The sequence below is a fragment of the Pseudorca crassidens genome, chromosome 9 (assembly GCF_039906515.1).
Source record: "Pseudorca crassidens isolate mPseCra1 chromosome 9, mPseCra1.hap1, whole genome shotgun sequence".
Taxonomy (NCBI): domain Eukaryota; kingdom Metazoa; phylum Chordata; class Mammalia; order Artiodactyla; family Delphinidae; genus Pseudorca; species Pseudorca crassidens.
Genome location: NC_090304.1, coordinates 10781347 through 10806837, shown reverse-complemented (window position 1 = coordinate 10806837; position 25491 = coordinate 10781347). Strand labels below are relative to the sequence as shown.

Here is a 25491-nt window from a genome sequence, read left to right as displayed (position 1 = left end):
ATCTTTGATGAATATAGATTTGAAAATGCTCAACAAAATATTAGCAAACTGACTCCAACAATACATAAAAAAGGATCATACACCATATTCAAGTGGGATGTATTCCAGGGACTCAAGGATTATGGTTCGATATTCGCAAATCAAGCAATGCGATACACCACATTAACAAAAGGAAGGATTAAAAGCACCTGATCAAAAAAAGAAGAAAAAACATATGATCATCTCAATAGATGCAGAAAACAGCATTTGACAAAATTCAACACCCAGTCATGCTAACAACTCTCATCTAAGTGGATATAGAGAGAACATATCTCAACATAATAAAGGCCGTTCATGACAAACCCACAGCTAACATCATACTCAACAGTGAAAAGCTGAAAGCCTTCCCTCTAAATTCAGGAACAAGACAAAGATGCCCACCCTCGCCACTTTATTCAACATAGTATCTGAAGTCCTAGCCGCCCACAGCAATCAGACAAGAAAATGGAATAAAAGGCATCCAGATTGGAAGGGAAGAGGTAGAACTGGCACTATTTGCAGATGACATGATACTATATATAGAAAACCCTAAAGTCTCCACCCCAAAACTATTAGAACAAATAAATGAATTCAGCAAAGTTTCAGGACACAAGAGTAATATACAGAAATCTGCTGCATTTCTTTACACTAACAATTAACTATCCTAAAGAAAAAGTAAAAAAAAAAAAAAAATCTCGTTCAAAAAGAATAAAATACCTAGAAATAAACTTAACCAAGGAGGTAAAAGACCTATATTTTGAAAGCTATGAAACACTGATGAAGGCAATTGAAGATGATACAAAGAAAGGAAAAGATATCCCACCGTAGGGCTTCCCTGGTGGCACAGTGTTGAGAGTCCGCCTGCCGATGCAGGGGACACGGGTTCGTGCCCCGGTCCGGGAAGACCCCACATGCCGCGGAGCGGCTGAGCCCGTGAGCCATGGCCGCTGAGCCTGCGCATCCGGAGCCTGTGCTCCGCAACGGGAGAGGCCACAGCAGTGAGAGGCCCGCGTACCAAAAAAAAAAAAAAAAGATATCCCGCCGTGTTCTTGGTTTGGAAGAATTAATATTGTTAAGATATGCATACCACCCACAGCAATCTACAGACTTAATGCAATCCCTATCAAAATACCTGTGACATTTTTCACAGAAATAGAACAAATAATCCTAAATTTTATATGGAACCATAAAAGTGCAGTATGTGCAGTGCAGTACATGCAGACTGGAGCTGAGAACCATCCCTAGACCTTGTGATTTTGCCAACAGAACTCTTCATGCATTCTCATGACAGTCCTGGGCTGAGCTCTTCCTGAAGGAGGCCTAGAGAAAGCAAGCGAGGTGCAGATTCTGGAGCTAGACTGCTGGAGTTAGAATCACAACTCTCCAATTTATAAGCTGTGAACATGAACAAGACCCTTAACCTCCCCAAGCCTCAGTATTCTCAGCTGTTAAAACAATGACTAACAGGGAGTTCCCTGGCGGCCTAGTGGTTAGGATTCAGGGCTTTCACTGCTATGGCCCAGGTTCAATCCCTGGTGGGGGAACGGACATCCCGCAGGCCGCACGGTGCAGCCAAAAAATACATACATAAATTTTTTAAAATAATAATAATGATGACTAACCATGGTATGTACATCATAGGCATATTGGAAAGTTTAAGTAAGATAAGCCAATGTGTTAAAGTAATTAAACAGGGAGCCCATTAGACTGGGGCGGCTTTGATGCCTCGGTAGCCTACGTCAGCAAACCGAAACCTAGACCAGAGTAAACGTGCTCGAAAACGAAACTTAAGAACAGCTAACCATAAACATGCAACTAGACTTTCCCAAATAAGGCAACCCTTTAAACTACAGCCAATCAAATAATTCCCTTGCTTTCTTCTGTGTCTCCCCTATAAACACCTTTCCCCTAGCTCCTGTCGGCAGAGTGCTTCTATCCACTTTTGGTTTGGTGCTGTCAGCTTCGAATCAATGTTTGCTCAAACAAACTGTTCCCAATTTTAATGTATTTTAGCTTATCTTTAAACACCTGTTAGCCATATACCATTGCCTGGACATAGTAAATGTGGGGGAAAAAAAGAAAACTAATTTTTAGACTACAGTTGACCTCTAAACAACACGGTCTGAACTGCATGGCTCCATTTATACACAGATTTGTTTTCCGATACATAAATACACAATCCGGCACTATCCAGTCTGTGGTTGGTTGAATCCAGGGATGCCAAACCATGGCAATGGGGGGCTGACTACAACGTTATAGGTGGATTTTTGACTGCGTGGGGGTCCCTCACCTTGTTCAAGGGTGGAATATATAAAAACTGAAATCTACTACATAGATACATATGTGCGTGTATGTGTATACATACACATATATTTAATTTATATAAATATTTATACATATTGCATTTCTACAATAAACTCAATTGCTTCGGTGCCCCAGCATGACAGAGATTTATTTCCATTTTTCTTACTAGAACAGTCTGATGTTTGCAGAGAGGAAGCATCTGTTTTCTCCTGAGTATAAGTAAAATGAAATTCCTTGTAGCAATCTGGACAAGATATTTTATCAGGGCTTACAGAGTCCTTGCAATGATCCCCAACAATGGTTTCAACAGCATTATATCAGGCATGGTGGTCTCACCACATTTCCTCATAATGTCTTTTGTATCCTGAGAACCAATTGAAGGCAAATTAACAACATAATCTGCATGGAGAAAAACTTAAGCCAACAAAGATTAAAAGTCAAATGGGATGTCCAACCATGACTATCTCTCCATTGTTGAAGGATGCAAAATTATTGAGGACCAAAGGATAAAAATTAAAAATAAATGAATTCTGAATTTCTAAATCCAGGTTACAGGGACAGAGAAAAGTAAGGTTGGCCTACCCATCTGTGATATTATCAGAGGAATTAAGAAGTACCAAGGAACTTGGACTGTCTCGCAGTTTGACTCGCTCATCTCTTCTCACCTATGTTCATACTGAATACATGTGAATGAATATGTATTCATAGTCACTGAATAAACATTAATATATATTTGAACCCCCATCCAAGAAAATCATCAAATCCAAGATAATTTCCAGAGACTGTTGGCTAAACCTTAAATAAAAGGAAAAGATACTTCACCATGGCAGCAAGTGACAACAGGGCACCATCTCATCAGAACTGACTCTCATTTCTACTAACTCCATAGTCCTGAGGTTGAAGACACATTCAAGGGAGTCCTTCTTTCTTTAGCACACAGAATGCTTAATATTGTCAGAACCCTCTCTGCTCTTAGACAGGTAACCCTCAGTGATATACCGACCAATACAAAATGTAAAGGTTTTAGGAGACCCTGGCATATTTTTTTCTTGTAATTGAGGAGGCTTTAGAGTCACAAGGTAAGGAAGCTAGCCGTGGGGCTAAAGATAAAGTTATTGAGTTTATAACTGATTTTCAGGCTATACAATAATCATAAAAGATCTTGGCAGCTTTAAGACATACCTGTAATTGTGCTTTGGCCAAGGGTATTAGCGGCACTTAGGCAACTTCTTTATAAAAGAAAAGTCAGTTCCTCTTTCTGAATGTTTTGATCACTGGCTATCTTTCACTAAATATTTACATCCCAAACCTGACTTTTAACTTCCAAAATGCCAAGATAAATTTTCCTGGAATAAATTACATTTCACGAGGTTCAGGAGCTGCAGGAACAGGTGCTCTCCAGGTACTTTAATGCCGAAGTCATAATGGTTGCATAACAGGGTGATCTCTACTTTCAGCTAATTCAAGATTACAACGTTGGCTTGAGTTCGCTGTTTTCCCACCTTCCCAGATCTGCCTCTTGTCTATCTTCTAGCTGCTGCTACCCCTACTTCTTTACACATCTCTTCATAAACACTGTTTTAACTACTGTCCGCATCCAATAGAAAGCTAATGCCAGGTATAACCTGAAAGCTAAACTCACCTCAGCAGGTAGATCAAAAGGTCATTCCGGTGTCTTGCTAAATAGTCTCTTCATTAATTTCCTTCTTTGACTACTTAACGTTTAAAGAGAGTCAATGACTCAGCTACTTGCCTTTTTCAATATGTAAACCTTCTAAAGTGCATTTGTGGCCAACATTTTTCCTGAGAACGGTGAAGGACTGACTTTTCATCAGAGACCCTGGTCGCTCTGCAGCAGATATATATATAAGAAACGCACCAGAAAGGCAAACACGAGAAACGGTGGTTCGGAGCAGCCATTCCTAGGGACACCCAGCGCTAGTCTGCTCGGCTCTGAGAAAATGGCCCGCCAGGCTCTAGTGAGTCTGCGCACGTGCACTCCCCTCCCCCAACACGCCGCTCGCTCGCATGCGCGCAAGGATCCCACGGCAGCTGCGTAGTTGGAGGCTTGCGCCACCCGAGGAGCCTCAGGACCGGCTGGGTCCTGGGTGCCTTGCGCTCTCCCTGATGATGGCTGGGCAGGGTCTCGGGACCTGGGCCTGATGGCGCCGCCAGCAGAGATCCGCGTCCTCAGCCGGGCCTGGGCACTGGTGGGAGGACCCAGTCTGGACGAACGCTCAGGGGCAGCGCTATCGCTTTCGGTCGCAGCAAGGACCCCCCCTCCCCCTTAGCCAGGACCTGGACCTCGGAGGGCGAAAGGACCTTGAACAAGTAAAATGAGGGGTAATGATGTCGCTTTGCTTTCGGGGTTTGTTAAGTGTTAAAAGCCCCGGCGAGGCATGGAGACCAAATTCAATGTCTCTCCACCCTCACCCGCCTTTTCTTGTCTCTTCCTTCCCTCCCTTTGCAGGGGCTGGACTCACCCACCCACCTGCCCGACCAGTCTTTTTGGTTTGTTTGTTTGTTTTAATTTCACTATAGTTGATTTACAATATTGTGTTGAGTTTCAGGTGTACAGTCATTGTTTTCCATTATAGGTTATTATAAGATATTGAATTTAGTTCCATGTGCTATAAAGTAAACCCTTGTTGCTTATCTATTTTATGTATAGTAGTGTGTATCTGTTAATCCCATACTCTTAATTTATCTCTCCCCCTCTCCTTTCCCCTTTGGTAACCAAGAGTTCATTTCCTATGTCTGTGAGTCTGTTTCTGTTTTGTAAATAAGTTGATTTGTATTATTTTTTTAGATTCCCCTTAGAAGTGATATCATATAATATTTGTCTTTGACTTACTTCATTTAGTATGATCATCTCTAGGTCCATCCATGTTGCTGCAAATGCATTATTTCATTCTTTTTTATGGCTGAGTAATATTCCATAGTGCATATATGTGTGTGTGTGTGTGTGTGTGTGTGTGTGTACACACACCACATCTTCTTTATCCATTCCTCTGTTGATGTACACTTAGGTTGCTTCCATGTCTTGACTATTGTAAATAGAGCTGCTATGAACATTGGGGTGCATGCATCTTTACGAGTTAGCGTTTTCTCCAGATATATGCCCAGGAATGGGATTGCTGGATCCTATGGTAATTCTATTTTTAGTTTGTGAAGGAACCTCCAGACTGTTCTCCATAGTGGCTGCACCAATTTACATTCCCACCAACAGTGTAACAGGGTTCCCTTTTCTCCACACCCTCTCCAGCATTTATTATTTGTAGATTTTTTGGTGATGGCCGTTCTGACTGGTATGAGGTAATACCTCATTGTAGCTTATTTCATAAGGTCTGAGTCTCTTGGTTGCAGTGCAAGACTGGCCCTGGACACACAGAAATGAATTCCTAGACTTCTGGGGGCTCACACTGACTTGGAAGCCAGTCCTGAAAATCAAAAGTTAAGACTACACCCTGATAGGAAGTATGCACAGAATGTTAGGGGGTCAACGAGAGGAGTATCTAACAGACTTACGAGGCAGAGGAGGCTTCCCAACGAAGGTTGCTGTGGGCCCTGTTAGGGCTGAAACTGAGGGAGTGGCCAGGATGAGGCCGATAAGGTGGGCAGGGAGCAGTTCGTGAAGGGCTTTATGGGCCCTGCCGAAGAATTTGCACTTTTTTCTGAAGACAATGAGTTGCACCCCTGCTGAAGATGCTAAAGATGGAGAAGTGGTTTCTAGACATGCACTCTGTGTGATTCCAGAATTTCTATGTAACGCAAGTTTAGGGGCGTGAGGATAGGGTTGAGAATAAGGGCTAGGGGCTTTCCTGCAGCTGCTTTTTGGTTTAGTGATGGGATCACCAGAAAACAAATAAATGATTAATTTTATTTTTACTCTACTTTTGGTTTTTAACTGGGTAGTAGAGTAACTCAATGCAGAATTTTTTTTTAACTTCTAACCATCATTTATTGCAGGAATATATTGTAGCATTTATTAGTTTCTTCCTACTGTCAATTAAGTTGATGATTTTAAACACACACACACTTTTTTTCTTAGTATTTTAATGAATACTTCATTTGAGGTAGTTTTGCTGGGAGCCCGATGGAGAGTATAGTGATGCTAAATGTTCTACTTCCCAAGCACTCATGGTGCTTCCACCATAAACTATGAATGTGAAAAGACTTTTTCTATATACACAAAAGGGCTTACTATTTTTATTATTTTCCTCTTATCTGAAAAGTGACAAATAATAGCAATCTAGATATGAATTTTCTTCATTACTCTCTATATGAATTCTGTAATTCTGTGTCTTTTAAACCTGACAGAGTGGTTAATCTTGGTTGCCTGTTAATCCTGGTTGCCTTTCTTTGGTATTTCTCAAAGGTGATGTTTGAATATATAAAGCTTACTAGTTATAATTCAGTTATTAACATATTGTGTTCTCTATTTGCTTTCACCAGCTCTTGTATTCTTACCTAGCCTTTTCTGTTTCTATACTTTATAGAATTAAGAGACATTCAGGAAATCAATTTTAGAAACCAAAGACTCATTAAAATAATCAAATCATGAGATTTTAAGGGTGCAGCGAATGACAGATCATTTAGTCAAACTCCTCTTTCGTTTCTGGAAGGTCCAAGGCTCAAGTTTTGAGATCATCCGCTAGATGATCACCTGGATGGCTAAATGGTGTAACTCATGTTATTGACCTAAGTATGCCGTGTTAGAAGATGTTAAACAGTGTAATTTCAGATCCAAAAGTGGATAAAATCCCAGAAGGGGATACAATTATGAGCTAAGTTTTTAATGTTCGCGTAAGTAAGAAGGTGATTTAAACATCAGGGGAAAATGCAGGAATAGCAGGAGAAAAAAAAAAAACAGGAAGAACCTTTAGGATTGTGGAAGCAACTTTGATAAGTTGTGTCATGGAGTAAAAAGTTCATCTTATAGAAAGAAGAACTAGGTAGCAAGTATGTGTCCGAAAAAAATCACAAGCCCATGATGAATTTAAGTCCAAGAATTTGGTTTTAAAAATGCAAACATGCCATTATGAGTTGCACTGAATTGATTATGAACTGCAAATGAACTGTGAGCAGCTTTACTGAAAATCCTCTAACACTATTCCTTAGGTGTTCTTTATACTTTATCATCCAGAGACACTGTTCACTACTCAGAGAAAATATCTGTAATATACTAATATTTTTTAGTCATAGAGGGAGGCTTTTCAGTTATGGAGACTGTTATTCAGAACAGGTGGATACAAATGGCCTCGAACAATTAAGCCATGGAAAAGCGATTGCTTCAGAGTTTGGGGAGGTGGTTGCAAAACCGTCATTACTTGTTAGGTGGGGAGGATAGCTTTCTTTTGAGCAAAGCGTGTATATGTGTTTTGTACTGTTTTTTGTAGACGTTTGCTAATAAAAATATCGCCAAAGATTAGAGACATAATCATCTAGAGGCAGTGCTGGTAGTATGGCTCTATGTGAGTGTTGTTCAAAAGTCTCTACAGCAGATTCTCTTGTTTTAGGGGTAAGACTTCACTTTAACTAAATTCAGGATGATGCATTATTTCTATTTAATGAGGAATATTCTTGAATCTGGAGAGCAGCAGATTTGGTTAAGTCAAAAGGGTAAACGTTTTTGGGTTTTTAAAAAAATATTGATAGCCTTCTACAAATGTGATCTCATTGCCCTTTATAAACAGATATGTGCTTAGATATGTGTACTGACTAAATCAATATACACAGAGCAATGGATAAATCAAAAAAGTAATAAAAGAAAAAAAGATTTTTTTAACTGTGAGAGAGATGTATCGCTGATCTTTTTAATTACTATATTGATGTCTATGCAGTAGGACTATTATTATTAATTTGTCTTTTCTATTAAAGTATAGACAGAGTTTATCTAGCTCTCTTAATAAACACCAAGGAATTTCAAAGGTCACTTCTGAGGGGGAAAAAAATTTTTCCCACTGGATGTGAACTTCTTTGAATTTGGCTACTGTATAGACCAGTTATCTAAGTCTCCTACCTGACTTGTTCAGCAGAGATTCTTAACGTCTTTCAAGTCACAGACTTCCTTGGGCATAGGAAGAAAGCTCTGCATCTCTTCCCCAGACTCATATACATATCATAATCCTTTGTACTCATTTATGTGTGTGGAAAGGGAAGCATATGACCTCCTAGAACCCATTCATTGGCTCTAGGTTAAGAATACTTTTTAAATGAGGAAAGTCATCTTGTCCTTCTCCAGATACTAGCAGCCTTGCTTTCTTGTAAGAGCCCTTTACAAGATTTGGCTACTTAGGTATTTCTTAGTTTTATATAGAAAAGCTGCAGTCCATCTAAAAGTAGACACTATTTCTCAAGCCCACTCACTCCTTTTATAGTTAACAGAAACTCATGTGGAATTAACGTTCTTGGTACTGACGTGCTTGTTCAAGAGGTATTTACTGGGTGCCTGCTCTATGCTGGGCACCATGTTAGAGGCTGCTGACAACAGTGGAACAACTAAAGTCCAGGCTCTCAAGGATTTTGAGATCTAGTAAAGGATTTTCTACCAATCAGATCCAAAGAAACTTTGAAAATAATTTCATTCTTCCAAATTTGATTCAGAGGAAACCTTAAAATCTGAATCTAAATGCATAAGTTTGTTACTCCCAAAAAGTGGGTTTTCTATGAAAAAAAATTTCTCTAAAACATACCTTTAATATGAGCCAATTGCATTTATGTGTTTCATAGATTACTTGCTTTACAAAGGACTGGAACCATTAAAGTTAAAACATTAAATAGCTACCTATTAAAGTTTATGAAAGTGAAAATAATGTATCCTCTGAAATTTTTAAAGAGTAATTAAAAATGTGATTCATAGTTGAAATATCAGTTTACATATAAATTCAGAAATTTACTGGTACATATTTACTGGGACGATAATTGTCCTTTTACAAATTAAAGTTGAGTAATAATTCTCCCCTACCAATAGGAAGACCTTGTGCGAGTAAGTCTACTTTGGGTATTCTTTGTATCTCTGTGTTGACTCTACCTCACCTCAGCATGCTTGTGAAAAAAGGTCCATACCAAATGTGCCTTGAAGGAAAAGAAGTAACCTCAGTATTCTCCTGTCACGTCGTTACTTGTTAGGTGGGGAGGATAGCCAGTAGTAGAGTCAGATTGTCAACTTTTCTATGGGAGGATTCACCAGAATTACTATTGAACAGTCTGATTCTCCAAGTATGACTGATTCCTATTTGGTAAACCTCAGTACTTCCTGGTAAGGGCCCTCTTTTTGGACTAACCCATCCAGAAATGTCATAGTTAAGTGCATTTCTATTTTACTTTCATCTTTTGTAAAAAAAAAAGTTGAATGTTTCTCATAGTCAGCACTTTTTGGAATTATGTTATAACTTACATGGTTTCGATACTAATAGCATTCTCTTCTCATAGGCTATCCAGATTATGATTGCCATCTTTAGTGTTTTCATGTGGTATCTCCTATTGATTTTGTATATAGGACAAATTAAAGGAGTCTTTGGGACATATGAACCTATAACTTACAAAACAGGATGTTCTGTATGGGGAATTATTGTAAGTAGAATATATTTATATTATTTAATCATTCAGTAAATAATATTCGTGCCACTAGTGGAACATAAGGAACAGTTTCTAAACAAAATTTTCAGGAGAGCTAAGCAACTAAATCCCATGTTGGTAATTTATTCAAAATCGGATTTCTTTTTTCAACAAGTATTTTTTAAGCACCTTTAATTTACCAGTGCTATTACAAGAGATGTAGATATAGGAGTGAATACACAATGACAACCATAGGTTGGATTGTCCTTAGATGTGTGAAAGACAGAATCTTAAGCATAATCTCCATTAGCATGGTTAATTTTCGTATTTAGGGTCTTTACCTTAGGTTCCTCACACAATGAGTCTATACTCACAAATTTTCTAAATTTGTCATCACCTGCACTCTTCTGTGGTTTCTTACAGCCATAAGGTAGTAGGAAAGTCTGCAGAGTATGACATCCTGAAAGCCAAGTGAACAAAGAAATAGAGAAAGATCAACTATATTAAATCGTGTTATGTTGTCAAATAAGACAAGGGCTGAGAATCGACCATTGGGTTTAGCAATATGGAGGCCAGTACTAAGCATGACAAATAGTATCATCGGAAGGTGGGGCAAAAGCCTGATTGGAATTGGTTTAAAAAATAATGAGAGAGACCCAGCGGTCCAGTGGTTAAGACTCTGCCTTCCAATGCATGAGGCGTGGGTTCGATCCCTGTTCAGGGAACTAAGATCCCACATGCCGTGGGGGAGGCCAAAAACTTAAAAAATGAAATAAAAATAAAAAATAATGAGAGGAGAGGAATTAGTCAGCAAATACAGACAACTCTTTTAAGGGCTTTGGTGTAATGTGGTATAGAGGAATGAGGTAGTAGTTGAGGGAAACTTGGGTCAGGGCAGGGTTTGCTTGTTTGTTTCAGTAGGTTGTTTCATGTCTTTTGCTGAAGGGACTGAACCAGAAGAGATAAAATTGATGATATATGAGATAAATGGGGGGAGGAAGGGATTATTAGAATCATGGACTTGGGTAGGCAAGAAATGAAGCATTTTAATACACAAATAGCTAGGAGTATGGACAGTTGATCTCTAGCAGTGGTTCTCAACTAGAGGTGATTTTTCCCCTCAGAGGACATTTGGTGATGACATTTTTGGTTTTCACAGCTGTGGGTGTACATCCAGTAAGCAGAGGCCAAGGACGCAGCTAAACATCCTCTAATGCACAAGACAGCCCCCAACAAAAAATTATCCACCTCTAATGTAAATAGTGGCCAGGCAGGTTAACAGGAGGGAAGGTAGGGGACCAGAGAGAAAGGACGAATTTTATAGGTAGGTAGTCGGGTGTTGGGAGCTTGTGGAACTTTTCTTCTGATGACCTCAAATATCTCAGTAATTTAGGAAGCAAGATCATGATCTGAGAGTGTGAATGGAGAATGGATTGGTTGTTTGAGGAGAGAGAAGAGAATAGAAAGTAGTCACCTAGGAAAAGCAAGAGAGAGTATATGGATTGTGGAAAAGTAGTAAGACTTTCATGCAGCATTAAGGACTCACTTAAGCTTTCAGAACATGATTGTCTAGTGAGATGGGTCAAGATGGTTATGTACATCTTTCTCAGGCCATGTTCAGCTGATGGACACAGGCATGTAGTAAGAAGGACAACTGCATTTAATCAAGATTTTGGTTTAACCATACAACTGTGACCAAACAAGAAAGGTGCAAAGGAGTTGAGAGTGTATAAAAATGAGCGTTTTTAATAGCTGACCATGGGATTGAAGCTGGTGAAGGAAAGAATATAACAGAAGTAAGGGGCTCAGATTATAGCTCCAGAGGGGGTCAAAGGATTGTTAGAGTTGCAATACTGCAGGTTGTGAGCTAGAAAGATGGGAGGTGGTGGACAGCGTGAGATCATTAAAATTGAGATGTGGAAGGTGTTGCACCTATTGACTGAAATAAGTACAAGAGAATGAACATGGGAGTGAGTGGCTGAGATAAGATAGAGTCAAAGGACTAGAGGAGAGAAATTCAAAGAATTACAAGCCCAGGTTATAAGAAAGATCGTATAAGTAATACTCTGAAATTACCAAGGATTAAGAGGTGTGAGAGAAAAGGTTAGAAAAGAATTAAAATCACCTAGAAATAGAAGAGTGACCAAGGGGTCAGTAGATGACTTCAACCAGAAGGGATACTGGGTGATAGAACTTTAACCAGAAGGGATAGTGGGTGATAGAATCTGGTGACATCATCTGATTCAAAGCTGGAGGAGAAAGAATGGTTGGAAGTAACAGTAAGGGACGAGGAGACCACTTACCCGTGCTTAGAACCGGTGATGGAAGGGCAGTAGGAGATAAGATGGCCACCCTTTGAGAGGGCTATAAAGGAAGCAGTGGCCTCTAGGAGAGCCACTGCCTTTGTACATTGGCTTATAGGTGTCAAAGCATTGCCTTGTAAACTAATAGGAGAAAAATAGTCAATTTGCAGATAAAATCCAGATAAATGATTCCTGTCCTTCAATGTTTTTAATCATTCATGTTATAAAAATAGCATGGTTAGCTTCTAGATTAAGTTGTCTAAAATTTCAATTAAATATAATCCAATGCAAACCTTCTCATTTAGGTCACAAACTTTGAAAGGCATTTTGTAAAGCACGTGGTTTGGTAATCTAGTTAGCATAGTTTAAAATTCACAAGGTATTTTCACTTTGTATTCTGAGCTAGTTCTTACCTTCACTGTGTACCTTCTTAGAAATCTCAATTTTGCTCCAGAATGAAGTGCTGAGTGTGTAGACTTGTTATCCTTGAGTAATTCGTAAGCGTCAAGTGTGGTCTTCCCGTATGTGGTGTAGAGTATGAATGCTGTTTTTCCACAAATTAGCCTTTGACTTAGATCTTTGTCAAAACCACTGAAACAGATAAGACAAAAGGAACATTTCACAGGGATTGTGAAGCCCACATTCAAACCATATGACATAGCTTTACACTTCTGGGAAATAGACAAAGTAGCCTGGTATGAAATAATGGAACCTCTTTTTAACAAAACGAACGCAAAAACATGAATAGCAGCTGTTAGGCTAATAGTGGCTACAGTCTCAGTTAAGAGATGTATTTTGTACAAATGCCATCTGGAATAGATTCATGGACTACTTTTTTACATCTGGTTTCATACACAGTAATTATAATCAGTGACAGCATCTCAATAGGAAGTACAGCATTAGAAGTAAGAATCGAATGAGTTCAGAAAGCATGCGCAGATATAAGCAAACTTGGTCCCTGATTCAGGACTGCTCAAGTCGTCTTTGGCATATTCCACGACCCACTGTCTGAATTATGCCCACTGTCCCCTATGTGTTTCTGTTATGAGTGACCATACTGTTATCTTCATTACTATATGATATAAACTTGTCATCACCTCTTCCACTGAAACTTCTTTATATTTTTTTACTCTTAATATTCTAAAAATAATTGACTTAGAAGAGCGAGTTATTAAAAATATTTTTTAAGTTGATGAGCATTGTCAGTGAGTATTTATAAATATATGTTTTTATATCCAGTTTATCATTTCAGGAGTCTCCATAATAAGAGTAGCAAGGCATCCATCTCCACGCCTGGTAAGTTAAAATGTTTACGGTACCCTAGAAATCACTTGTCACAAAGCTAAGTAGGTTTTAGTGAAAAGACAGTGGGCATTAAACAGTGAAGGAATCTACCCTACCTGTAAAATAAATGAAGGAATTAATTGAAAATCTAGGAGCATATAATTGAATGTAGACAAACATGCTGTATTAGTTACAATCATATTATATAAAGGTTTCTAAGTTTAAGTGTGGAGGTTTTTTTTGGTTTGGTGTTCTACTTTCTTTTAACATTGCGTGAATTTTACTGTTAGAAAAAAATTTAATAGGACCTAATGCCTTTATATATAGACATGATTCTGCTGTAAAACTTCATTTTCCTAACTCCAATTTGGGAACACAGTTGAACCTTGCAGCAAAATAGAAAATCTGTTCAGAATAAAGATCCATCTGTAGTACAGGTGGAAAGATATTGGGAAGGAAAAAAACCTTAGAATCTTAGAGCGAAAAGATACCTTAGAAATTAATTAGTCTGCTCTCATAATTGTACAGATAAAAAACTAATATCCAAAGCTATTGATGGATTTCCCTAGAGAATGAAAACCCAGGATTAAAATTCATTGAATCCTTTTTGGCCTGTTCCTACAAGCAGTCATTTTTCATCTTTTTTTTCTTTTTACAGTGGAACTCCTTTTGTTCAAATCATATATTATAAGCGTTTCTTCCAACTGACTCAGAAGATTGTAAAATATAAGACTTTTGAGCCCAAATGGAAGAGTGACGCTTATTGGTGTGGTGATATTTCAATGTTTCCTCCAAATTAACTGGGTTTCTTATAAAACAGAAAAAGGTTTTACTCTGATGGCAAATATACCAACACTTCTAAAGCTTCAGAAACTAGATCAAAGTTTTAACTAGATTTTTTTTTCAGCAATACAAACTGTTTAACCAAGTTGTTTATTCTGAGTGTAACAACCCTATATCTTCTTTTCAGCTTACATGTACTATGATCATGAACATCTTAGGCATAATTGTTGCAGTTATTGCAGTGGTTCTAACAGTAATGGAGTTGTCTTCTTTTGAGTCTGTGTCGTATAGGAATTACAGACAAGCGGTAAGTGACCAATTCTATAGGAACATCTTAATTTCAAAATTATTCTTTTCAGAGATTTTGAAGCCTGAGAAGGTAAAATAAGGCTTTTTTTGGCCCCCATGAAATTCTTTGATTTAGTAGTAAGCTCTTGATTGAAAGTTTTAATTCAAAAATAACTCTAACATATTTTTTTGTAAATATTAATAGGATGTTTGAAATCTTGACATGCCCAATTAAAATAAAGTAAAAAATTTGAAGACTTCAGTGATAAGTTATATATATAGTAGGATATATATATACATACATGTGTGTGTATACATATATGTATACACACATTAGGATGATTCTCTTAATGAAAGAAAAGTATAATCCTAGACGTTAAAACCATTCCCCAAAATCAACAAAAGAATTCTGCTGTTGGTGCGTATAGTAGTTGGAATTGTATACAGCTACTCATTTCTGGTTTAACATAGATATTTTCATGTATAGCCTATTTTTGTTCTCACATGAATTTTGCTTTAAGTCCTCAAATGCCAAATGTGTATGAATCTGCCTTGCTTCCATTTAATTAAACATCCAATCACATACTTTGTACCAGAAAAATAACTATATTTCTTTTTAAGATAGTAACGTTCTCCAGTAAATGTGAATATCTTTACTGATATTACAGTAGATTTATTTCAGTTGTGTTGACTTTAAATTCCGAATAACAGAATATTAGTGCTGCAAAAGACTTCAGCAATAATTATAAAAATCTTCCATTTAAATTGAGAAGGGATTGGAGTGGAGCTCCTCTTTGTTACTGAACAACAGAATAAAACAAATGACAATTTGAAATTTTAACTCAAAATAATTCTGAGTAGAAGGCTCATTCTAGATGAGGGATAAACTTCCTTCTCCTCCGCTATAGACCCTCTCTCCATACCTGCAGTATATTATAAAGGGGACCATTAGATGAAGGAATCCAAACATGGAGAACAAAAGCCTAGAAGACAATAAGATGATGAGAGAAGATGCAGCAATACCTCCAAACAGATTGTCTGTCATGAATGATGTATTGATTTAAATAAGCATGCATCAGATTTTCCCTGTAAATTGTAAGAAAATGTTTCATTTGCCCTGGAAATCCAATCTACGTGTCTTCAATTCTTATTTCAGGGGCAGAGATAGGGAGGGGTGGAATTAGTAAGTTTAGAATTGTTTCAAGTTATTTTAGCTTACCACTCTTACTCATAAGCTTATCATCTTAGTTTAAGATAATATGGCACAATTGCCAAGACTTACCTTTGCAAACAGTATTACAAACCATTGTACACTGTATTTGTCTGACATGAACTCAGTACTAATGATCAATTTCACAATCTCCCAAACACAAGTTTCAGCTTCGTTTGCTGTGATCAGTTACACAAAATGAATTTATATACTGTCTTTTCCTAGAGGCCTTATAGAATTATATACCTACATTTTCTAAGGCAACCAATATTTTACAAGATTTTTCATATGCCAGCTTTCTAACATAAACAAGTGGCTTGGCGAAATCCACAAACTCATCAAGTTATCAGTGTTCTCAGGAAAGTTCAGCTATCCCCAGAAGTTCATGCCTCTGAAAAATACTTCTCATACAATAAATCCAGAGCTAGACTGCCTTTGTTCAGATACTACCTTTCATATTCACTAACTGTGTGACCCCTTGGACAAGTTTCTTAACTTCCCTGTTCTTAAGTTTCTTTATGTGTAACGGAGAAGATGCTATCACATATCTATTCGTTAACTGCTCTGTCTCTCCCAAACTCCAAGCCTGTTGTTCTAATGTTCTCATGACTTTTCTACTTGGATATGCTTCTGTCATCATCATCTCAATCTCAAAGTATATACAGTGGAAAATGTTTACCTCCTCAAAAGTACTGTACTGCAAGACTCCCTTATTTCAGTGTCCTAGGCTCAAAACGTTGATGTAATCCTCAGCCTTATCTTTTCACTGTCTTCCCAATTGCCAAATACTGTTTATCATTTACTTAAATTTTTATTAATTAGGGATCTTTTGGTTGTGACAAGAAATACAGCCCAAATTGACTTCCCAAAAAAGGACACTTACTGACTTAAGCTGGATTCAGAGGCTAAAGTTATGTGTTGAGAACTCAGTCACTCTTTCTGTTCTTTTCCTATTTGAACTTCTCTGGCACACAGCTTGCCACTTTCAGGGGAAGAGTTTGTCTGAGAATAACACTAACACACATAAATTACGGAGTGTGGGCAAAATTACTTTTTACAGTCTTGCCAACTAAGAGGTCACAAGTACTTCCCACCTAAAATGCTATGATTATGTTTCTGTCAGTAAAATTAAATGAGAATTCTTTACTTTGCCATTTCAAACTCCCTACAGTCTTTTCTTTATCTTCCTGTTAATATCATCATGAATGAACACTTTACCTGAATTAAACTTGCTTTATCATTTTCTCAAAAAATGTTATGTTCATTCTTGCATTCAGTTTTTTGCTCACATTATCAAACTGTAGGTCCTGTGATATATAATTTAGCCTTATTATTGGTTTTTTTAATGTCTCCATTTCTTAAGTATTTTGTCACACTCTTTTTACCGTTTTTTTGGTTTTTTTGGGTTTTTTTGCGGTACGCGGGCCTCTCACTATTGTGGCCTCTCCTGTTGCGGAGCACAGGTTCAGCAGCCATGGCTCATGGGCCCAGCCGCTCCGCGGCATGTGGGATCCTCCCAGACCGGGGCACGAACCTGCGTCCCCTGCATCGGCAGGCAGACTCTCAACCACTGCGCCACCAGGGAAGCCCCACACTCTTAATTTATGTTATTAAATTCTTTCTGAAACAAAATAGGTTACAAAGAAACAAGTAAACTAAAGCTGCCTAGAATATTGCTTTCCTCCTTCATTTTTCTTAGTCTTTATTTCAAAGGTCCTACCTCTTTACAAAGCCTTCCTAGATATGAATGGCTTAAGGTGAGTGTCCTGTCCCGTATAATTGTTGATCAAGTTCTTATCCATTTGGACATCTTTAACCTTATCATATGTTACCTTATATTATCTTTCTATATTTTCTATTGAATATAAACTGAGAAATCAGGAATTTTTTGTCATTTCATTCTTACCATCTAATCTCTACCACCTAATAATTTCTTGCATATAAAAGACATTAAATAAACCCAACAGAAAAAGGGGGGAAGATGAAGGAATTGAAGGAGAGAGAATTATGATGTTATTCTTTCTAGGTCAGAATATCATTCTTGTCTTTCCACAGCCAGCACAGAAGCTACATTTATTTTCAGGCTTAGTACCAAATCATCATCCTCATATGTAGTTGAAAGTACCTTTCCAACAGCAACAAAAGGGATCTGCTTTATTTATCCCAGAAATCACAATCGCCTTATACTTCCGAGTGAAATGTTTCTCTTTTTGAATTTATTCATTCTTCCATCTGATACTATAGCAGTTTCTGTGTGAGCTTTTTACACACGTAAATTTAAGTAAGTTTGTAATTAATAATGGCTGTTTTAATGATAAGAATCGCTTGATAAAATCTCCTGGTAGCCCTCTTATCATTGGAGACAGAATAGCCAAATCCTGTTGACTGAAGAGTTTGGATAGTGAGCTGTGCCAGAGACTCTAGCGAAGAGAATGAGGATGAAGCGTTGCAAGAATTGAGACAAGACGGCTGAGTGATGAAGATCAAGAATAAAAGCTGTAGATAATGAACTGGGGGAATGAAAGCTAGGAAAGCGAAGCAGAAGACACAGGCGTAGGAATGCCTGCGGAAGTCAAACGGTGAAAGAGGCTTATTTATTCTTCTGTTTCCCTTTTCCTTGACTCTCACATTAGGAGCTCCTTCCATGACCATATCTGCACTTACTAAAGATAACAATGCAAGTGAGGGCAGTGTGCCCTCTGGGCTTTTCCACAATCTGGGCAGAGGGCCGATCTCCATGTGCTTCCTCTCTGCTTCTTCAGGTTTGCCTGGGTTCTTAGCTGAGAGAACCGCATAAGGACTGGGCACCTCTCTTGGTGCTGTGACTTGGCTCAAGACTGGACCTCACTACAGACCTCTACCATAACTACACATCTTAAAGACAGTTTCCAAGATCTTTTAGGTATCTTAAAACTTGGAGGAGACAGGATGGCAGAATAGAAAACGTGAGCTCACCTCTTCTCACAAGCACACCAAAACCACAACTAACTGCTGAACACCCATCGATAAAAAAGAGTGGAACCTACCAAAAAAGATATTCTGCATCAAAAGACATAAAGAAGAAACCACAACGAGACAGCAGGAGGGGCACACTCGTAATATAGGCAAATCCCATACCACCCAGGTGGGTGGCCCACAAACTGGAGAATAAATATATCACAGAAGTTCTCCCACAGCAGTGAGAGCTCTAAGCCCCACATCAGGCTCCCCAGCCTCGGGGTCTGGCATCAGGAGGAGAAGCCCCCAGAGCATTTGGCTTTCAAGGCCAGTGGGGCCTGATTGCAAGAACTCCACAGGACTAAGGAAAACAGAGACTCCACTCTTGGAGGGCACACACAAGGCCTTGCATGCACCAGGACCCAGGTTAAAGGCAGTGACTTCATAGGAGCTTGGGCCAGACCTACCTGCTGGTCGTAGAGGGTCTCTTCGGTAAGCAGGGAGTGTCTGTGGCTCACTCTGGGGTCATAAAAGCGGGTGGCAGACATATCAGGGAGTATTCATCTGCATGAGCGCTCCTCTAGGCAACATCTTGCTTTGGTCATTAGTGCCAAGGCTTGGCCCCACTGAACAGCCTGTAGGCTCCAGTGTTGGCATGCCTCAGGCCAAACAACTAACTAGGCGGGGGCCACAGCCCCACCCACCTGCAGACAGGCTGCCTAAAGACATCCTGAGCCTACAGCCACGTCTAGACATGCCCCTTGACACAGTCCTGCCCACCAGAGGGCCAAGAGCCAGCTCCACCCCACAGTGGGCAGGCACTGGCCCCTCCTGCCAGGAAGCCTGTACAAGCCTCTAAACCAGCTTATTAACACACTAGGTGGCAGACACCAGAAGCAAGAAAACTATGATTCTGCAGCCTGCAGAAATGACTCCACAACACAGATCAGAAACTACACTGGGACCAGCTGGCCCCTGGCCCTTGGATGATGAGAGGGGAGTGTACTGCTGGGATACATAGGACATGCCCTACAGAGGGCCACTTCTCCAAGGTCGATAAATGTAACTAACCTACCATGTACATAAAAATACAAATAGAAATTTAAACAAAATGAGACAGCAAAGGAGTGCGCTCCAGAGGAAGAAACAAGATAAAACCCCAGAAGAACAACTAAGTGAAGTGGAGATAAGCAGTCACACAAGAAGTAGTTCGGAATAATGATTGTAAGTATGATCCAAAAACTCAGGGAAAGTATGTACAGAGGGAAAAGTTACAAGAAGTTTTTAACAAAGAAAATATAAGGAACAACCAAACAGAGTTGAAGAATATAATAACTGAAATGAAAAACATACTAGAAGGAATCAAAAGCAGAATAAATAAGGCAAAAGAACGGTTCAGTGAGCTGGGAGACAGAGTGGTTGGTGGAAATCACTGCCATAGAAAGGAAAAAAGAAAAAAGAATGAAAAGAAATGACAGTTTAAGAGACCTCTGGGACAACATCAAATGCACCAACATTTGCATTATAGGGGTCCCAGAAGGAAAAGAGAAAGAGAAAGGGCCTGAGAAAATATTTGAAGAGATAATAGCTGAAAACTTCCCTAAAGTGGGAAGGGAAGCAGTCACCCAAGTCCAGGAAGCGCAGAGAGTCCCAAGGAGGAACATGCCAAGACACATAGTAATCAATTGACAAAAAGTAAAGATAAGAGAAAATATTAAAAGCAACAGGGGGAAAGCAGCAAATAACATACAAGGGAATTCCTGTAAAGCTATCAGCTGATTTTTCAGGAGAAACTCAGCAGGACAGGAGGGAGTGGCATGATGTATTTAAAGTGATGAAAGGGAAAAACCTACAACCAGGAATACCCTACCCAGCAAGGCTCTTGTTCACATCTGATGGATAAATCAAAAGCTTTACACACAAGCAGAAGCTAAAAGAATTCAACACCACCAAATGTGTTTTACAACAAAGGCTAAAGGAATTTGTCTAGGCAGAAAAGAAAAGGCCACAACTAGAAACAAGAAAATTACAAAATGGGAAAGCTCACTGGTAAAGGCAAACATACAGTAAAAGTAGGAAATCATCCACACACAAATATGATATCAAAACTAGTAAATGTGAGAGAAAGAAAGTACAAATAGAGGATATTTTAAATGCACTGGAAATTAAGAGGTGAGCAATTTAAAACAATCGTGGATATATACATAGACTGCTATACCAAAAATGTATAATACATATACACACAAAAAAGAAAAAGGAATCCAAACATAATGCTAAAGAAGAGAACAAAAGAGGAAACAAAACAAAAAAAGACCTACAAAAACAAATCCAAAACAATTAACAAAATGGCAATAAGAACAAACATATCAATAAGTACCTTAAATGTAAGCAGATTAAATGGTCCAACCAAAAGAAATAGACTGGCTGAATGGATACAAAAACAAGACCTGTATATATGTTGTCTACAAGAGACCCACTTCAGATCTAGAAACACATACAGACTGAAAGTGAGGGTATGGAAAAAAGGGATTCCATGCAAATGGAACTCAAAAGAAAGCTGGAGTAGCAATACTTATATCAGACAAAATAGACTTATACTAAAGACAGTTACAAGGAACAAAGAAGGACACTACGTAATGATCCAGGGATCAATCCAAGAAGAAGATACAACAATTGTAAATATATAATACATGCACCCAACATAGGAGCACCTCAGTATGTATAAGGCAAATGTTAACAGACATAAAAGGAAAAATTGACAGTAGCACAATAATAGTGGGGGACTTTAACACCCCACTTACATCAATGGACAGATCACCCAGACAGAAAACCAATAAGGAGACAGGCCAGACACATGAACATTAAATGACACATTAGGCCAGACAGACTTAACTGATATTTATAGATCATTCCATCCAAAAGTAGTAGAATACACATTCGTTTCGAGTGCACGTGGAACATTCTCCAGGAGAGATCACATGCTGGGCCACAAAGCAGGCCTCGGTGAACTTAAGAAAATTGAAATCATATCAACCATCTTCTCTAATCACAAGGCTATGAGATTAGAAATAAACTACAAGAAAAAAACTGCAAAAAACACAAACATGGAGGCTAAACAATATGCTACTAAACCAACAGATCACTGAAGAAATGCGAGGAAATAAAAAAAAATCCTAGAGACAAATGAAAACAAAAACATGACGATCCAAAAAACCTATAGGACGCAGCAAAAGCAGTCCTAAAAGGAAAGTTTATAGTGAAACAAACTTACCTCAGGAAACAAAAATCTCAAACAACTAACCTTATGCCTAAAGCAACTAGAGAAAGAAGAACAAACAAAACCCAAAGTTAGTAGAAGGAAAGAAATCATAAACATTAGAGCAGAAATAAATGAAATAGAGACTAAGAAAACAATAGAAAAGATCAATGAAATGAAAAGCTGATTCTTTGAAAAGATAAACAAAATTGATAAACCTTTAGCCAGACACAAGAAAAAAGAGGAGAGGCCCCAGATCAATAAAATTAGAAAATTGGAGAAGTTAAAACTGACACCACAGACATACAAAGGCCCATAAGAGACTACTACAGGCAACTAAATGCCAATAAAATGGACAACCAAGAAGAAATGGGCAAATTCTTAGAAAGGTACAATCTCCAAAGATTGAACCAAGAAGAAATAGAAAATATGAACAGACCAATTACAAATACTGAAATTAAACTGTGATTTTAAAACTTACGATAAGCAAAAGTCCAAGACCGTATGGCTTCACAGGTGAATTCTACGAAACATTTGGAGAAGAGTTAACACCTAATCCTCTGGAACTATTCCAAAAAATTGCCGAGGAAGGAACACTTCCAAACTCACTCTTTGAGGCCATGATCACCCTGATACCAAAACCAGATAAAGATACCACACAAAAAAAGAAAATTACAGGCCAATATTACTGATGAACATAGACACAAAACTCCTGAACAAAATACTAGCAAACTGAATCCAACAATACATTAAAAGGATCATACACCATGATCAAGTGGGATTTATCCCAGGGATGCAAGGATTTTTCAATATCCACAAATCAATCAGTGTGATACATTATATTAACAAATTAAAGAGTAAAAACTATACGATCATCTCAATAGATACAAATGAACTTATTTACAAAACAGAAATAAACTCACAGACAGAGAAAACAAACTTATGGTACCAAAGGGGAAAGGGAGGGGGTGAAGGATAAATTAGGAGTTTGGGATTGATGTATACACACTACTAAATATAAAGTAGATAACCAACAAGGACCTACTGTGTAGCATGGGTAACTGCACTTAATATTCTGTAGTAACCTATAAGGGAAAAGAATCTGAAAAAGAATATATATATATATATTTTTATATATATATATATATACACACACACACACACATATATGCATATATAACTGAAGCACTGTGCTGTATACGTGAAACTAAGACAACATTGTAAATTATACTTCAATAAAAAAATTGTTCTAATTTTTACAAAAGATGATAATGCAAGATGTCTCCCTATTTTCTGGTTTCAGAAACTTGGGAGAGAAATTTCATGTGTTTTACTGGGCCTCTACCCCCTGGAATTGTGTATTGCTTTCACATACACGATCTTCGGCTGTGTTGGTTTGGTAAGTTTTGATGTAACCCTCTGGCAAATCTAGAGATGTAGATTTCTAGTAAGCACACTCTAGGAGGAGATGAAGTGTTCTGATGCAATATGTTTGGAACTAATAAAAATAGAATTTGTGATAATATTTACTTTTTAAATTTTTTCTTTTTTGTTTATAAAATTACAAAAGTAACATGTGAAACTGAATATTAAAATGTAAAAAAATTGTAGAGTAAAATGTTATTCTCCTCTTAATATAGTCCCCATCATGCTCACATATCAAAATCTGTACAAAAAGGCATGCACACACATACACACACTTTTCTTTCTTACTAATTGTGTGATCAGCTTACTTTGTTACATGCTTTTTTCCTCAGCTATCATAAACATCTTTCCATTGTAAGCATATGTAAACAATGCCTTTTAATAACATCATAGTTTTCCTTAGTATTTATTTTAACATTTCCTTTATTGCTGCTGCATATTTAACTTCTTTCCAGTTTAAGTTATAAACAATCATGCAGTGAACATCCCACTACATATATCTTTGCATACAAGGCTAGTATGTCTGTAGGTGGTTGCTTCCTAGAAGTGTAATTGCAAGTTTAATAACATCCCAAAATGCTGTATTAATTCACAATCCCACAAGAGTTGATGAGACGTTTCCTCTCAACCTTAAAAAAACGAGATATCTAACACTCATTCATTCTTTCACAAATACTTATGGAGGGCCTGTTATTTACTAGACAGTGTAATAGGCACTCAGGTTGCAGTGATTAACAAAACAACATCCCAGCCATCAAGCAGCCTGCACTCCAATGGGAGAGAAAGACAATAAACAAACAAATATATAATAATTTCAGGAAGCGGAAAAGTGTTGTAGAGTAAAACAAAACACAGTAAGGAGGTAAGACAAAGATTATTTTACATAGGATGGTAAGGGAAGACCCTCTGAGCAGAGACTAACTGAAGTGCATAAGTAACAATGAGACTACATGAAAAAGGATTTTCTAAGAAAAGGGAATGGTGGGGCTTCCAGAATGGCTGGGTGAGGACACGGCAGATTTCCCTAAAAAGAAATTATAAAACTGGATAGGGCTTCCCTGGTGGCGCAGTGGTTGAGAGTCCGCCTGCCGATGCAGGGGACACGGGTTCGTGCCCCGGTCTGGGAAGATCCCACGTGCCGCGCAGCAGCTGGGCCCGTGAGCCATGGCCGCTGAGCCTGCGCATCCACAACGGGAGAGGCCACAACGGTGAGAGGCCCGTGTACCTCAAAAAAAAAAAAAAAAAAAAAAAAAAACTGGACAAAATTGTCAATAAACGACCTTTTAAAGATTCTGGAAATTTACCAAAGAATATAACAAATTGAGAAGTGTTTGTTTAGGAAAAGTTACTGAACCTTGGGTAAGAACAGTGGATGTCTGTGACATTTTAGCTTGGAGCGGCTCTAGTTCCTTCCAGCTTGCCCCCTCAGCCCCAGGTTCCTTTTTGCAGAAGTTTACCTGGGTGAGTCAGACTGTGAGGACCACTGCTGGAGAGGGCTTATTTTATTTGGAGCAGAGCAAAGAAAGTTTTATGACCAGGGGTATTAAAACAATAATGATCTCCTTTGCAGACAATCTGGAAAAGCCAATATAACACCTAGCCTAACTAAGATTGCGATATTTGTTGAGGCAAGAAATTGGCAACCAGCCAGAAACTTAACAGGGAGATTCTGAGAAAAAGGTAGCCAAAGTGGGCCTTGATAGTACCCTATTTATCCCTTGTGGCCTGGAATATTACAAATTTGGGTGAGAGTGGGCATGCACTAAGGAGACTGGAGAGGGCCCCAGGAAGCTCTCACTCCTGGCTGAATAAGAGGCCTCGCAAACACAAAATAAAAGCTGTGACAGACTTACAACTGGTCTAAACTTTGAATACCTTCCTTAAGCTCTACTGATTCATTGACAAAGTGTGGTAGTCTGACTAGCTTAAGATGTATATTACTTTGCTGGGGCTGCCATAACAAACTACCACAGACTGGATGGTTTAAACAACAGAAACTTATTTTCTCACAATTCTGGAAGCTGGAATAATTCTAAGATCAAGGTGTTGGCAAGTGTTGGTTTCTTCAGAGGCCTCTTTCCTTGCCTCTTGGATGACTTTCTTCTCTCTGTGTCATCACATGG

The 25491-nt window shown here is 38.4% G+C and overlaps 1 protein-coding gene across 1 annotated transcript in view; it reads left to right on the top strand.

Annotated features, from left to right (window-relative positions):
* The first annotated feature begins 7786 nt into the window (after window positions 1–7786).
* The window catches only part of MS4A13 (membrane spanning 4-domains A13), a 30066-nt gene continuing 12361 nt past the window's right edge, over window positions 7787–25491 (top strand). The window contains exons 1-5 of the mRNA XM_067751652.1: window positions 7787–7843; window positions 9757–9897; window positions 13425–13481; window positions 14440–14559; window positions 23247–23342. Coding sequence (XP_067607753.1) covers window positions 7787–7843; window positions 9757–9897; window positions 13425–13481; window positions 14440–14559; window positions 23247–23342 — 471 coding nt within the window. The remainder of the gene's footprint in view (window positions 7844–9756; window positions 9898–13424; window positions 13482–14439; window positions 14560–23246; window positions 23343–25491) is intronic.